This window comes from Gopherus flavomarginatus, chromosome 2 (genome assembly GCF_025201925.1).
Source record: "Gopherus flavomarginatus isolate rGopFla2 chromosome 2, rGopFla2.mat.asm, whole genome shotgun sequence".
In the NCBI taxonomy this organism is placed as follows: Eukaryota; Metazoa; Chordata; order Testudines; family Testudinidae; genus Gopherus; species Gopherus flavomarginatus.
In genome coordinates, this window is record NC_066618.1 from 135,682,926 (window position 1) to 135,698,533 (window position 15,608).

The 15,608-nt window shown below is 48.8% G+C and overlaps 1 protein-coding gene across 4 annotated transcripts in view; it reads left to right on the forward strand.

Moving 5' to 3' along the window:
* Positions 1 to 15,608, forward strand: part of ROPN1L (rhophilin associated tail protein 1 like) — a 36,578-nt gene that overhangs the window by 14,966 nt on the left and 6,004 nt on the right. The window contains exon 6 of one of the 4 annotated variants that reach the window (XM_050937572.1): positions 7,237 to 7,623. The exons of the other annotated variants lie outside the window; for them this stretch is intronic. Coding sequence (XP_050793529.1) covers positions 7,237 to 7,291 — 55 coding nt within the window. The 3' untranslated portion in view covers positions 7,292 to 7,623. Of the gene's footprint in view, positions 1 to 7,236; positions 7,624 to 15,608 lie in introns of those variants that run through there. 4 annotated transcript variants of the gene reach the window in all.

Here is a 15,608-nt window from a genome sequence, read left to right on the forward strand (position 1 = left end):
AATACAATGATTTAGGTTTGAATGGGTCCCAGGTAAGTAATCGTTATAGAGTAATTTGTTTAAAATCGTTAACCTTATTTACCTTCCCTTGTTAACTTTTGAAAAGTTGAGATGATAGTCTTTTGGGAGATTCCTTTCACTTTTAAAGGTACATTACTAGATTTCTGTTTTACCTTGTCTGTAACAGCTATAAAGAAATGGCCCATGTAAGACACTCCAGTGCTATTGGCAGATCTTTTTGAAGTTGTTTGGATTTCATAGTATTAAATTAGGTTTTACCTTCAATAACCCTTCCAGAATCCTAGGTTTGATTCTGCCTTTAATCTTTTTTTTTATTTGAGCCCATTGAATGGAGCTTTACAGAGCTTCTATGCACTTGACTTTAGTGGATTTAAGAGTTAGGGCAACTTCATCTGGTACAAGTCCTAAATTCTGTATTTTAAATAAATCAAAATTTGGCTGATTACTTGGTGCAAGTAAAATTTTTACTTCTGTGGGAATTCTGCACTACTGCGTGTGTACATAATTAATGAGCCGCTCATATTTTTCAATTTTTGCTCCAAAAGAAGCTTCTGCAAATATGTTGCTGTAGTTCCGCCTTTTGCCCACCAGAAGGCGCTGTGGCGCAAGAACAGCAGCAGCTCCCAGTGGAAAATAATTTCTGCAGTTCCACCTTTTGCCCACTGAGGGCGCTGTGTTGATAGAACACAGCAGCTCCCTGCAAGCTAGGGAAGAGAGAGAGCATGCAGAGCCTTCCTCGCAGCTGGCCAGGTCAGGAGACAGGGGTTATGGGGAGACAGACAGCATAGGGTGCTGGGAGGAGTCATACAGGGGCTCATAAGGGCTACTAGGGGTGGCAGACTGGGGCAGGGGCTGAATGGGAGTGGAGGCCCAGGGCCACAGGGGAGAGGGAGATGCAGGGCCACATGGGGAAGGGGGTGCAGAGCTACATAGGGACAGGGGAGTGGCTGGGTGAGGGTACAGAGACACATGGGGATAGGGGGCTGAGGGACAGGGACACATAGGGACAGGGAAGTGGCTGGATGGGGTCTCAGAGACACATGGGGACAGTGGGAGGGAGTACAGGGACATAGGGAGAAGTGGAGGAGGTATAGGGATGGGGGTAGTGGGTATCTGAGTAGAACACATGGAGGTTCAGGAACACATGAGGAAAGGGCAGATGTGCCTGAGTGAATGAGAGAGGCCAGGGTCCGCATGGGGGAAGCTCCCTAACAATTCCTCCCCACCCCACAAAAACCTGTTTCATACTTTTCTCACCCATACCCAACAACCCTCCAAGTTCACACCCAGGCTCCTTCAAAGCAATTTATTTCCCTCTCTCTCAGCTCCTCCACTACCCCTCATTCCCCCAAGCCTTTGCATTGCTTCTGAGGGGTGTGGGAAATACAGTTCTGTACTGTAGTTTAAATGAATTATTACTTAGAGTTCTGTATTAATATACCTAGTAAGGAATCTATTTGTCAAAAAACGTTTCCTGAATCCTTTTTGTTGTCTATATTGTTACAGACACACTTGCTGATGGGTATTTTGAAATAAATGACCAAAATTAATTGAAGCTGATGTCATTATATTGTGTTATTTTGATAAAATATGCAGCGTTTTACAGATTTTTAAAATATTGTGTGCAAAATTTTTATTTTTTTGCCACAGAATTCCACCAGGAGTAAAAATGTTTGTAAAATGTGTAATGTTCCAGAACCAGATTGTATTGTCTGTTGTAACTGTTATAATGAAGTAATTCTGAACTATGCTACAAAGAAAAATGTTTAAGAGAAAAATCCTCACTAAGAAAATGTATACTTGGGGGAGATTAAGTGTAGCTTTAAAAAGTTCAGCTCTTTGGGTCATTATTAAAATAAATAATTTAATGAAAGGATATTTACTTTCTTGTAATTTAGGGAGCGTAAAGGAGATCAGGTTGGAGTTTCAGATTTCTTCATTCCATCAAAGAAGGCTTAAGAGAAAGATGACAAGGATTTGCTGGAAGTAAATGCCACCAATTCAGAGCAGAACTTAATAAAGTCACATAAAGTTTAGCATTAGCAGTCACCACAAAATATAGACTTTGATTTACCAATATACCATATGCAGTGTAATTTTTATTTATGAAAGTTGAGTAAGAGATGCACCTTAGGATTTATTTGTTTTCATAGATGTGTAATTTTAGCTTTAGATTTCTGCAGATAAATAGAAACTTAATAGAGTTAGTGGTTTAGGTAATTTTCTGATATATTGTGAAACTTACTACATCAGGTAAAAAAAAAAAATTGTTGGTATCTACCTCCATAAATTGATCAAGATTCTTCTATCTGAAGGCCATTTTCAAAGAACCTCAAGGAACTATACCATTCATTTATATTGTATGTTCTTATACGCAACTCATGCCCAGTGGATCTACCTGAGTGAAGAAATCAGAAATCCCATTTTTTTCATATGATGTCCTAGTGTCCCAAAAACTACTTTTGGGACACCTGAAATACCCTGTTCTTCATGCAATTGTTCACACATATTCCACTTGTGGTTCACATGTGCCTCATGCACAGGAGATCAGATTCTTTTGAATAGCAGTGACTATTGGGGACATGCCTGCACAAGTGTACACATGCACCCATCCCGGCCCGGTCATAAAGAGTAGAGCAGGCCCACCCATCCATCAGTTCCTTTTTACAGCTGTGGTAGTGAGACGGAACCCTAGAAGTGATCACTTCTCTGCACACTGTGATTCTGTTGCTCTTTTAGTAGTTGTTTCCTTAGTGGTGTTAGGTTACTACAGTTACTGTAGTGTTGTTTAACTCAGGGGCATTGAGGATGGAGAAGATGGGTACCTGGTGGTCAATCTGTCCTTCGCTTCCTTCCTCTAGATGGTCACCAAAACTGTATGGACTTCATACAAAAATCATATATGGTTTATATCACAATTTCACCTGGAGATAGCTTCAGATAAATCTGAAGCTATCTGCAATAAAAATATGAAATCATATTTCATATAGTTTGAAATAGCCATTCCATGTGAATTTCACAACCCTTAAAGACATTGCCACAGAAGGGTCCTAGTATTTGATTTAGAAAATATGGTGACCTTATACCCAATTTCTCTAAATTATGCCACGCTCAGGCACTCATTGTCAATTTATCTTGTTTATCTTGTAATTGTTTATCTTAATGCCGATTCAGCATTTGGTGTTACTTTGTGTGATAAAGTCCCAGTTTTCTCTGAATAATTTTAACTCTACTGCAGTGAAAATGCTCATTGTTACTAATTACTTGATTAAATAAAGTGTGTTGTGACTGATAGGAATTGAACACAGTCACCCCATCTGCTTTAAATGGCAATACACTTTACTGAATCCAACTTTGTGCCAAGCAGTCAGTCATATGAGAGACTGCAATGGAGCATCCTACTAGTTTATCAGGGAGCTGAGGTACCTATAAACATACCTTTCATGTTTATCAGCTGGGCAGGAGCTTGTAGCATACCAGCTCATAGACTCTGGGAACACACAGTAACAAAGGTAGAAACATGCAGATGTTCAGGATTCTGAGACAGAGGGATGCCAAGGGCCTTGCATGATGGTTTAACCATCTAGAACCTTGTGCAGAAAGCTGAAGACAAATGTGCATGGTTCTACATCAACTTTTATTTGTACAACTGGCCACCAGTCCTTTCAGATTCCATTTCAGCCCTTAATGCCTGAACTATCACTCCTGCAACAAATTGTGTAATAAATAACATGTAAACAATGGGACAACTATCTATTGAATGCCTTAGGGATTGGGGGTGGTTAGCTCTGGGGCTAGTACAACAAGAAGTTGGAGTGGTCGTGATGAATCCTCTTTGCAGGAGTATTAGTAACTTTTATCCCTTGAGTCCTAGCTAGAGTTTTCCAGTTGTCTGGCTATTCAAAGCATGATTTCAAATGAGTACCCACTGATCTGTGGCCACTAGGATTATTGTCCAGCCCACCCCAATAAAGCATTTCTTTTTGAAGCATTTAACACATTTTTAAAAAAATTAAAACACCTTTTAACATGTTTTATCTGAAACATTTTTAATGATTAATTATGTGGTGGTTTTGTGCTGTAACCCAATAACTATGATGCTGTTATTGGCCGTGCAAACAGAATTAGGCAGCTACATTAATGTAAGCTGTGGCTCCTCTTTAGTAGTAATACCGTGACAATGTCAGAGTTAGTTTCAGAAGTGCATTTGTCTGGCTTTTGAGCTTCTTTTCTCCTCATCACAGGAGCCATGGCCCCACCGTTGGCAAGAGAAGAAGCGGTTAGGAAAACCTCAGTGGGGAGGTGGAGAGCCCCGGTTGAGGAAATAGATTGGAGAAAGGGAAGTCAGAGATTGAAGGGGTGGGAGAGAACCAGGGAAGATGAGATGGGGATGAGTGTGAGATGAGCAGTCAGATAGTGCATGGGATGTCCTCCTTCATTCACCACCAATGGGAAGGGAAATGAAAAAGAAAGCAGCAATGAAAAGGGGAAAAGAGGGAGAGGGCCAACAATGGGCTGTGTGGGGGCAGCAGGAAAGAGCAAAGCTTGAATGTGGAAGGAAGAGAGGCTGACATAACTAAAACTATGTCCTCTGAACAAAGAGAGGGAAAAACAAGCATAAATAAAACCTTCAAAAGAGATTGACAGTTATAGAGGACAGGTGTGGAAGAGGGGAATGGAAATGCAAAGAGGAAGAAAACGTTGAGCCAGAGTCGTCTTTTTTCTTTTTAAGAGAAAGTTCATTTTACTCCCCATTTTGAGCCCATGATTTAATGTTCGGCTGTTTCCAGGGAAGAAAAAGACTGAAACTTTCCTGACCTCTTTGTTGGGGGTGGGAAAAGGGAGTCTGACACCCCACACCTCACGCTATTGGACTCTACATCGCTCTCATTTTCGTGAGGTTGCAGCGTATGTGCTACCCACTGGCACTCCCCACCTCAGCAACTACCTCTACCCATCATCTGATTTAACCACCTCCTCCCTCTTACTGTTACAGAAAATATCCAGTATTCTAAGGGGTGAACTTCCCAGCGCTACACTGAGTTGCCAGTGCTGTGGACATGCACTTGCATGTTATTTAACTACCAGGCCTTTGTCCTTCTCCCTCTGCTAGTTAAGCTAATATCGGATACAATAAGGAGGAAGGAGAAACGTGAAGCTGGGATTTAGATGAGAAAAGTCTGATCTGCAAGTATCAGCCATTCTGTGACACAGAACAGGTACACCAGGCTCCAGGATCCTGTCACTTTGCTTTGGGGCTATCCTTTAGTTAGTGAGAGAACTGTCAGCCTGAAGTGCAAGTTAGGGCTGCTTGTGTTTACTATTGAAATAAGTACCCAACTCTTTCCTTTGCCTCCACGTGCTAAAACCTTCAAGATATGGAAGCACAAATTATCAGCTGCTTTACCATTGTCCTGGAGATACCAGTGAAAAACATGCACTTGACTCTGGAAATAGTATTTAACTAGCTAGTAACTCCCATCCCAAACTGTCTTGTTTAGGAGATTTCTATTTGAAATACGTATCTTCAGTTTCTAATGTAGCTGCTGCTTTTATATCTCTGAATGTAGACCTCCATCCTCTCTGTCCAAATTTAGCCTCTAATGATGACTCCTGATAAGGGCTGTGTTTCCATCGCTGATTTTTACATTGCATTGAGGGCACTGAGCACTGCCGTCTTTGTGAATACATTGCCGTGATAAGCCTAGTGTAATGTAAACACAAATTATTGCATATTCCTGGTTAAATACATACACATCCTCATAAGGCATCAGAGGAGGACATATTTTCCTTTCCTTTGAAAGTGACTTTGTCCAGTGACTTGCATGAGCATCCATATCTATGCAGGGAACAGGTGCAGTACCCATGTGCACGTAATGTAAGATAAACCCAGTTCTTCTCAAACACGTGTTAACCTTGCCCTAGAGAGATCACCTCTTGGTGCGAAAGGTAGTTTGCTCTCTAGGCCCATTGATTTCTCTAATATGTCCCTGAGACTGGCAAAAAGAGCCAAACGGTGAACCCTTTTTTTGACCCAGGACCTGAACCGAAAAAACCACAACTCGTTTCACAGAGGCCACCATACTTGCGGCAGGGGGGTGGGGCTGGGTGTGTGTGTGAGAGAGAGATGTAGACCTCACCAATACTGATCAGTGACAGACGTGTGAAGTAGGCAGAATAGGGGGTATGTCTACACTGCAGTTAAACACCTGTTACTGGCCCATGCCATCTGACTCAGACTCTTGGGGCTGTTTAATTGCTGTGTAGACATTCTGCCTTGGGCTTCAGACCAAGGTCTAGGACCCTCCCACCTCACAGAATCCTAGACCCTGATCTCCAGACTGAGCCCAAAGGTTTACACTGCAGCTCAACAGCACGGTAGCTCAAGTCAGTTGGCATGGGCAGCTGTGAGTTTCTAATTGCCGCATAGTCATACTTAAGAAGGCATTTTTGTTAAACCAACATCCTCTATCAGCAGTGATGGGAAAGGAAAAAGTTCTTAATGCACTGTATAATTACCTTGGGGAACTCACTGCTGCAGGATATTGTTGAGGCAAACTGCTTAGTAAAATGGAGGCAAAGCTGTTAGAAAGGGAAAAATATTTCAGTGATCTGGTAGAAGCTATGACCTTGCTGTCTATCAAAACAGGTCATTCCCCTCCCCAGTTGTTAAGGTGGCACATGGGTCTTAGGGCTTTATTGATCTCATAACTGCTTTGACACCAGCAGTGGGTAAAAAATGCTTTCTTTTCATCTAAAGTTTCCTATGAGATGGTGCTTATTTCACTCGCATGTAGATCTATCCCTAATGGAATGGTGGAGGAGGGGTGGTTATGCCTTCTGAACCATTCAGCATTGGTCACTGCTAGAGATACTAGACTCCATTGACTATTGATCTGTTCCTATCATGTATTCCAAAATATCACAGCTCAAACTGTCAGGGTGTTGAGAAAATAAAGACCTCTTTTATTCTGAAACTAAGAAACCACATGTCCCCTCCCCAAGCCCACTTGGGGAAATGTCAATATTGGAGGGTGGCTTTTCAGTGCAGTGGAGGGACAGCACAGCATAGCACAGTTCCCCTCATCTGACTGAGAGGACAATAATGCTTAACTCTTCCATAGTGCTTCTCTTCTGCAGCCAGCGTTTCATTGTGGCGTGTAAAGGTTAAGAAATAGTATTTTAAAATGTTTGAGTATGATTGTTCTTTTCCAGAGACCAACAGAATGGCATGGTGCAGCCCAGAAACTTTCTGACCCAGGCCTCCTAGATCTGTTCTGACCTGGCCAGCGGGTGAACTACAATCAGTGTGATCATCCTAGGAAGTGTCATTTTTATTCAGCAGACCAGAAAATGGGTTGCAATATAAAAGATGAAATTCTCAACTCTTCACTTAAGAAGAGGGAACAATTACTGTGCCCCATGCAGCTGTTGCTCCCTTTTCTTTCTGTAACTTGTTACAAGAATTCTCATCTCTTTCTCTGATCCTTCTGTCCATTTTCCATTCATAAAGATCAAGGTGTTAACCTGCACTCCAGTACGATGATACTCTGCATCCCTCCCTCCTCTCCCCACTAATGACACAGTAAATGGTTTAATGTTTTTTTTGTACTGAGTGAAGTTTATTATACATTTTATCCAATCTGCACTTCTTGTAAATTGGAATATTGTTTTATGTTTATAAAAAGAAAAATATATAGTAAAGGAAGTACAGACCCCAAAAATAGATTTTCAAAAGAAGAGACATAAAAATAAGGAGCTGCAGCACTCTGAGCAGTTACAAAGAACCCCATTTCTTGTTATGCTTCTGCACAGCACTGCCCTGAAAATATTACTTGCTCAACTGAAGTTGCAGTCAGAAACACAACCAGCCAATCACTATTACCTTTATGGAGCTACTGCTTTCAAGAATTGGTTTTGAGCAAGATCTGCCAATGCAATTCTTGGCACTGCCCACTGTTACCTCAGTTACCCTAGAAACCAACCCATGGTTACACTTATATTGTTTTTATGAAATGCCGCTGTTGGATCAAACAGAAAAGGGATGGGGCTTATTCATGCACACACACATTCATACCCTCATGCACCCACACAGGTGCAGTTACCGGAGATAGCAGAGGAAGCCAAGACGCCGAAGCATAGTAGATCTGGCGTGTCCGCCTGCGGTCACAGATCTGGGCCAACAAGCAAGTCAAGAAGCAAGGGGCTTGTGTGCATTCCTTCTTTTGGAACTGCGCAGCTTCTGTCACATACACTGAGTTTCCCTTCTGTGTCCCTCACCGAGAAGCGTTCCCAAGCAACGTTTGCATACCCAAGTTCTTCTTTACAGCACCCCATGACTGCCTTCTCAGGCAGATTACATCAGACACACCTGGCTCTATTCTTGCAGTTCCTCTCCGCCCAGTCCCACATACACTCCCTTATTTCCCTCACACACTCCCTTGTTCACACTCTGATTGCATGATGGGGTATTGCAAAGCTTGGATGTTTATGCAAGTAGTAACTGAAAAGGTTACAAAGCTTGCAAGAGTTATAAAGCTTAAAAGGCTATGCTAACAATAATTAAAGTTGTTGCCAACACAAAGTGCCAGAGGGAGGCAACAGCGGGGTCCGTTGCCCGCTGTGCGCTGCACCAATAAACACACCAAGGTGGAGAAGCAAACAAAAGTTTGAGATCTCAAAGCAGTGCAAGGAGACTGATGCCTCAAATCAAGCACCCCTAACACAAGCAGCTTTTCCCTTTTTATAAGCTTTTCTTCTCTTTCTTCCCCCCCCCCTTCTTCCTCCCCCTGTAGCAGTTACATAAGCACAGGTGCATTAAGTAATCTTGGCCGCGGCAGCTCGTTAGTAAGTTTTCCTTCTGCAAGTTATCTTGTCCTTCTGCTAAAGGTGCACAGGCCTTATCACTACTGCTTTAGACCGGTTTGAGCTGTGCTGCAACTGATAAAAGACGGTTACTCACCTTTGTAACTGTTGTTCTTCGAGATGTGTTGCTCATATCCATTCCAGTTAGGTGTGCGCGCCGTGCATGCACGTTCGTCGGAAGACTTTTTACCCTAGCAACTCCAGTGGGCCGGCAGGTCACCCCCTAGAGTGGTGCCGGCATGGCGCTCGATATATACCTCTGCCGGCCCACCCGCTCCTCAGTTCCTTCTTGCCGGCTACTCCGACAGTGGGGAAGGAGGCCAGGTGTGGAATGGATGTGAGTAACCGTCTTTTCTTCTTCGAGTGATTGCTCATATCCATTCCAGTTAGGTGAATCCCAAGCCTTACCTAGGCGGTGGGGTCGGAGTGAGAAGTCGCGGCGTGGAGCACTGCAGAGCCGAAGGCCGCGTCATCTCTGGACTGCTGGACCAGGGCATAATGGGAAGCGAAGGTGTGGACGGAGGACCAGGTCGCTGCCTTACAAATCTCCTAGATGGGCACGCGGGCGAGGAAAGCCATCGATGATGCTTGTGCTCTGGTGGAGTGCGCAGTCACATGGCCCGTAGGGGTGTGAGCCAAGTCATAACAGGTCCTGATACAGGATGTCACCCAGGAGGAGATTCTCTGTGAGGAAATGGGTAGTCCTTTGATTCGGTCCGCTACTGCCACGAAGAGCTGGGGGGATTTGTGGAACGGTTTGGTCCTCTCCACATAAAACGCGAGTGCCCGGCGGACATCAAGTGAGTGGAGTTGTTGCTCCCTGCGGGACGAATGGGGCTTTGGGAAAAAGACGGGGAGAAAGATCTCCTGGTTGACATGAAAGGCTGAGACCACCCTGGGGAGAAAGGCAGGGTGTGGCCTCAGCTGCACCTTGTCTTTATGGAAGACTGTATACGGGGGATCTACCGTGAGGGCCCAGAGTTCTGACACCTGTCTGGCTGAGGTGATGGCCACCAGGAAAGCAGTCTTCCAGGAGAGAGAGAGCAGGGAGCAAGTCGCTAACGGCTTAAATGGAGGGCCCATGAGCCGAGTCAGAACCAGGCTGAGATCCCAGGTAGGGGCAGGGGGTCGAACCTGGGGGTAGAGACGTTCTAATCCTTTCAGGAATCTGGTCACCGTAGGGTGAGAGAAAACTGAACTGCCATCTCCCCCCGGATGAAAGGTGGAGATAGCCGCCAGGTGAACCCGAAGGGACGATATCGCCAGGCCCTGCTGCTTGAGGGACCAGATGTAATCTAGAATACTGGCGATAGAAACCTCCATAGGGAGGGAACCCCTCTCCGTGCACCAACAGGAGGAACGCTTCCACTTGGCCGAGCACGTCGCTCTAGTGGAAGGTTTCCTGCTGCCCAGGAGTACTTGACGTACCGGGGTAGAGCACTGTAGTTCCGACCTGGTCAGCCACTCAGGAGCCACGCCGTGAGGTGCAGAGACTGGAGGTCCAGGTGACGGAGCCTGCCGTGGTCCTGGGTGATCAGGTCCAGGTGAAGGGGCAGGGGGACTGGGTCGGCTAGAGACAGGTCCAGCAACATCGGATACCAATGTTGCCTAGGCCATGCTGGAGCTATCATAATCAAGCGGGCCCTGTCCCTGCGCACCTTCAGAAGGACCTTGTGGATAAGCGGGAATGGAGGGAACGCATAGAACAGGTGCGTCGTCCACGAAATAAGGAAGGCATCCGCTACCGATCCTGGTTCCCGACCTTGAAAAGAGCAGAACATCTGGCATTTCCTGTTCCCTCTGGACGTGAAGAGGTCCATCCGGGGACAACCCCACCTCTGGAAGAGTGAGAGGGCGACGTCCGGGCGAAGGGACCATTCGGTCGAAAGCAAGGATCTGCTCAGATGGTCTGCCAGCGTGTTCCGTACTCCGGGGAGAAAGGATGCCATGAGGTGAATGGAGTGGGCTATACAAAAGTCCCAGAGCCGCATCGCCTCCTGACATAGGGGAGAGGATCTCATGCCGCCCTGCTTGTTGATATAGAACATGGTCGTCGTGTTGTCGGTGAATACCGAGACACAGCGACCGTGAAGCTGATGGGAGAACACTTGGCAAGCAAGGCGGACCCGCTCTCAACTCCCATATGTTGATGTGGAGGGCCACTTCCTGAGGAGACCACTGGCCCTGTGTCCTCAGGGTTCCAAGGTGGGCCCCCCAACCCAGGTCTGAGGCATCCGTTGTTAGGGATACCGAGGGTTGGGGCGGATTAAACGGGAGCCCCGCACACACTACAGACTGGTCTAGCCACCACCAGAGGGAATCCAGTACCTCCTAGGGGACGGTGATAACTGCGTCCAGCAGATGCCCGGCCGGACGGTATTGGCTGATAAGCCAGGACTGGAGGGGCCTCATGCGAAGCCGCAAATAACCCATAACAAAGGTGCAGGCCGCCATGTGGCCTAAGAGGGTTAGGCACGTCCTTATAGAGGTCAAGGGAGCCGCCTGTAGACGCCGAATGATGGCCGACAGCGTCTGGAACCTGGACAGCGGCAGAATGGCCCTGGCCAAGGTGGAGTCCAGAATGGCTCCGATGAACTCTATCCTCTGCGTGGGAAGCAGAGTGGACTTGTCCACATTGATAATAAGGCCCAAATCTCCAAAGAGTCTGCTGATCTTGCAGACGTGGTTGAGGACCTGCGACTGACGTGCCTTGAATCAGCCAGTCGTCGAGGTAGGGGAATACATGTATGCGACTGCGTCAAAGATAGGCGACGACGACAGCCATGCATTTCGTGAATACCCTCGGGGCCATGGAGAGGCCAAACGGGAGGACCGCAAATTGATAATGGTGGCGGTCAATCACGACCCGAAGGAAGCGTCTGTGTTGTGGGAAAATGGCTATATGAAAATAAGCGTCCTGCATGTCGAGGGCGACGTACCAGTCTCCAGGATCCAGAGATGGGATAATGGTCCCCAGGAATACCATGCGGAACTTCAACTTCACCATATATTTGTTGAGTTCCCGCAGGTCAAGGATGGGTCTGAGGCCTCCCTTGGCCTTGGGGATCAGAAAGTAGTGGGAATAAAACCCCTTGCCCTTTTCATTCTCCGGAACCACCTCTATGGCTCCTTTGTTGAGGAGCGTCCGCACCTCCTGAAGGAGGAATTGCTCGTGAGAGGGGTCCCTGAAGAGGGACGAGGGTGGGGGGGCGGGAGGGAGGGTGTGAAATAAATTGCAGACGGTATCCCATTTGCACCGTGCGTAAGACCCAATGGTCGGAAGTTATTTGGGTCCACGCCGGGAGGAAGAACGAAAGGCGGTTGGAAAACGGAGGGGACGGATCCGTGGAGGAAACTGGTACAGCGTCCTCGGGCGCACCTTCAAAATGAAGGTTTTGGGCCAGGTGGGGCTTTAGAGGAGCCCTGATTCTGTCCCCCGTTGTTGCCCGATTGTCTGCGCCGGCCATTCCTGCTTCGGCGCCTTCTAAAGTCTTGACGCTGGTGGTACTGGGGATAGGGCTGGCGCTGCTGCTGCTGTTGAGGCCGGAAGGGTCTGCGCTGCGTCCCGGGCGTGTGCATCCCTAGTGAGCACATGATGACTCTATTGTCCTTCAGGCTTTTCAGCCTGGGGTCAGTCTTCTCTGAAAACAGGCCCTGACCTTCAAACGGGAGGTCCTGGATGGTGTGTTGGAGCTCCGGAGGAAGGCCAGAAACCTGTAGCCAGGAGATGCAGCGCATGGTAACCCCCGAAGCCAGAGTTCTGGTGGCCGAGTCCGCCGCGTCCAAGGATGCCTGCAATGAAGTTCTTGCGACCTTCTTGCCTTCATCAAGAATTGCCGCGAATTCTTGACGCGCATCCTGAGGCAAAAACTCCTTGAACTTATCCGCCGCTACCCAGGAGTTATAGGCATAGCGGCTAAGGAGTGCCTGTTGGTTAGAGACCCTGAGTTGGAGGGTGCCCGCTGAGTAGACCTTCCGGCCTAGCAGGTCCATGCGCCTCGCCTCCTTGGACTTCGGTGCTGGGGCCTGCTGCCCGTGGCGCTCCCTCTCGTTCACAGACTGCACGACGAGGGAGCACAGGGTTGGGTGTACATGCAGGTACTCATACCCTTTGGAGGGTGCCATATACTTGCACTCCACCCCGCGTGCACCAGGAGGGATGGAGGCCGGTGACTGCCAGATGGTATTAGCATTGGCTTGAATAGTTCTGATAAAGGGAAGGGCGACTCTGGTGGGAGCATCTGCTGAGAGAATGCTCACCACAGGATCTTCGATTTCCCAGACCTCCTCAGCCTGCAAGTTCAAGTTTTGCGCTACACGCCTGAGGAGGTCCTGGTGTGCTCTGAGGTCGAGTGGAGGGGGACTGGAGGATGACGTTCCCGCCACTGCCTCATCGGGGGAGGACGATGAGGAGACCCCCGGTAGGAGCGGGTCCACGGGGGGCTCCGTCTGTACCAGCGCCTCTGATCCTGGAGGGAGCTCAGGGTCCTGCTGGTTAGATCGGTCTTCCCCCATCGGAGAAGGGGGAGGGCGAGACAACGAGGCCTCTGGAGCCCTGCGCTCAGATGTCGCTGGTTGAGGTGGAATGTGCTGAGGGCCCTGGGCTTGATGGTACGCCCAGGGTGTCCAGAAACCCCACTGTTGTGGTCGCTGATCCTGCGGAGGAGGGTCTTGGAAGAGGGCCACGGGTCTGTCCGCGTCCAGGGCGTACATGCTGTCTGCCTGTGATGAGACAGACGGCTGCCGGGAAGGCCATGGTGGGGCCGAACGTGGCTGATAGGGCTCCCTCGGTCTTGACGTCGACGACCTCCTCGGTGCCGGGAGGTCGACCGGGACCGGGACCTGCCACCGGCGCGGTGCCGGGAGGTCGACCGGGACCGGGACCTGCCACCGGCGCGGTGCCGGGAGGTCGACCGGGACCGGGACCTGCCACCGGCGCGGTGCCGGGAGGTCGACCGGGGTGCTGACCAGCGACGAGAACGGCTCCTGGAGTCTCGGTGCCGGTAGTGGCGACTCGATCCAGACCGGTGCCGGGAGTAGCGAGACCGTCTGGAAGATGACCGGCGCCGCGAGTACGACCGGTACCGCCGGAGGGAGCGGTGCCGGGACTGCGAGCGGTGCCTGGAGCGAGAACGTCCACGGTGCCGGGACCTCGAAGGGGATCGGTGCCGGCTGGGCGAGTCCGGAGACGGCGCTCGCATTGTCGCATGCTTGCCTCTAGATAAAACCCGCACCGGGGGTTGAGGCTGGGTGGGCTCCGTGAGAGTAATTAGGTCCCACGCCGAAGTGAATGTCTCTGGCGTCGAAGGGACCAACAGCTCAACCCTGGATCTTATAGGGGAACTAGGAGGGACCGGACTCGACGGACCTCCAGGGCCCAGAGTCGATGGAATCCCTGCTGGTGGTGCCACGGCAGAGTTAGGTTCCGGGCGCTCCGCTCGAGTCTGCAAGGATGGAGTGGCAGATGTCGAGGGCCTTGCATCGAGTCCTGGTGCCGGGGCGTCTTTCCGGTGCCGGGGCGGTCCGGTGCCAGCGCAGCGCCGGCGCTCTGCGTCGGGGCCACAGAGTTAAGTGCCGCTTCCATCAGGAGAGTCCTTAACCTCTGGTCCCTCTCGTTCTTTGTCCGAGGCTTAAAAGCCTTACAGATGCGGCACTTATCTGAAATGTGCGATTCCCCCAGGCACTTCAGACAGGCGTCATGGGTATCGCTTGTTGGCATCAGCTTTTTGCAGGCCGAACACTGTTTGAACCCCGGCGAACCAGGCATGGGCCCGGTGCCGGGTGCGGGGAAGGGCTACAGCCCAAGCCCACTAACTAAGTATACACAGCTATACTAAAATTAACAATAACTAAAAGTCCAACTACAATTTACAACTATCTACAACTATGAGAACAAAGGAGAGCTAGGGACGTGGAGGACAGCTATGCCGCGCTCCACAGTTCCAACGACCGACACGGCGGTAAGAAGGAACTGAGGAGCGGGTGGGCCGGCAGGGGTATATATCGAGCGCCATGCCGGCGCCACTCTAGGGGGCGACCTGCCGGCCCACTGGAGTTGCTAGGGTAAAAAGTCTTCCGACAAAGGTGTGCGCGCGGCGCGCACACCTAACTGGAATGGATATGAGCAATCACTCGAAGAAGAACTTACTGTTACACATTTAATTTCACAGCTGCTAGCTTTCTAGATCAAGTAGAGTTCAACATGGAGGTGCTTTGGTTCACTGAGGTCTAGATTTATGCCTAGTGACACCAACAAAGTTACAAAGTTTGCAAAAGGTTACAATCTTACAATCGCAACGTAACACCCACAAATAGCTTTTGCTATTCACAATTAACAAGTAGCAAATATTTTTAATCCGGCCTTTAAACAGGTTTAAAATTGGGCACAATCTCAACACTTCGACCAAGATTTGTATGAAATGGTAAGTGGTGATTCAGTACATCTGCGAATTGGGATATTCATAGGCTATTATTTATTCTATATACAGCGCCATGTGTGTGCATGGAAGGGGCAGCCCCATTCTTCCCCACCACTGAGGCTACAGTGAGGGGCAGCAGCAGGGGAGGAGACGCACATGTGATGGCAGCCCCCCCAGCACCCACCACAGGGGAGGCAAAGGGGCTTCCTGGACCTGAGAGAGGCTCTAGGAGCATGTGTAGTGACAGTGGTGTGAGGTGAATGTGGTGAGGAGGAAAGAGGAGCCCTTCTCTCAGAGCTCACT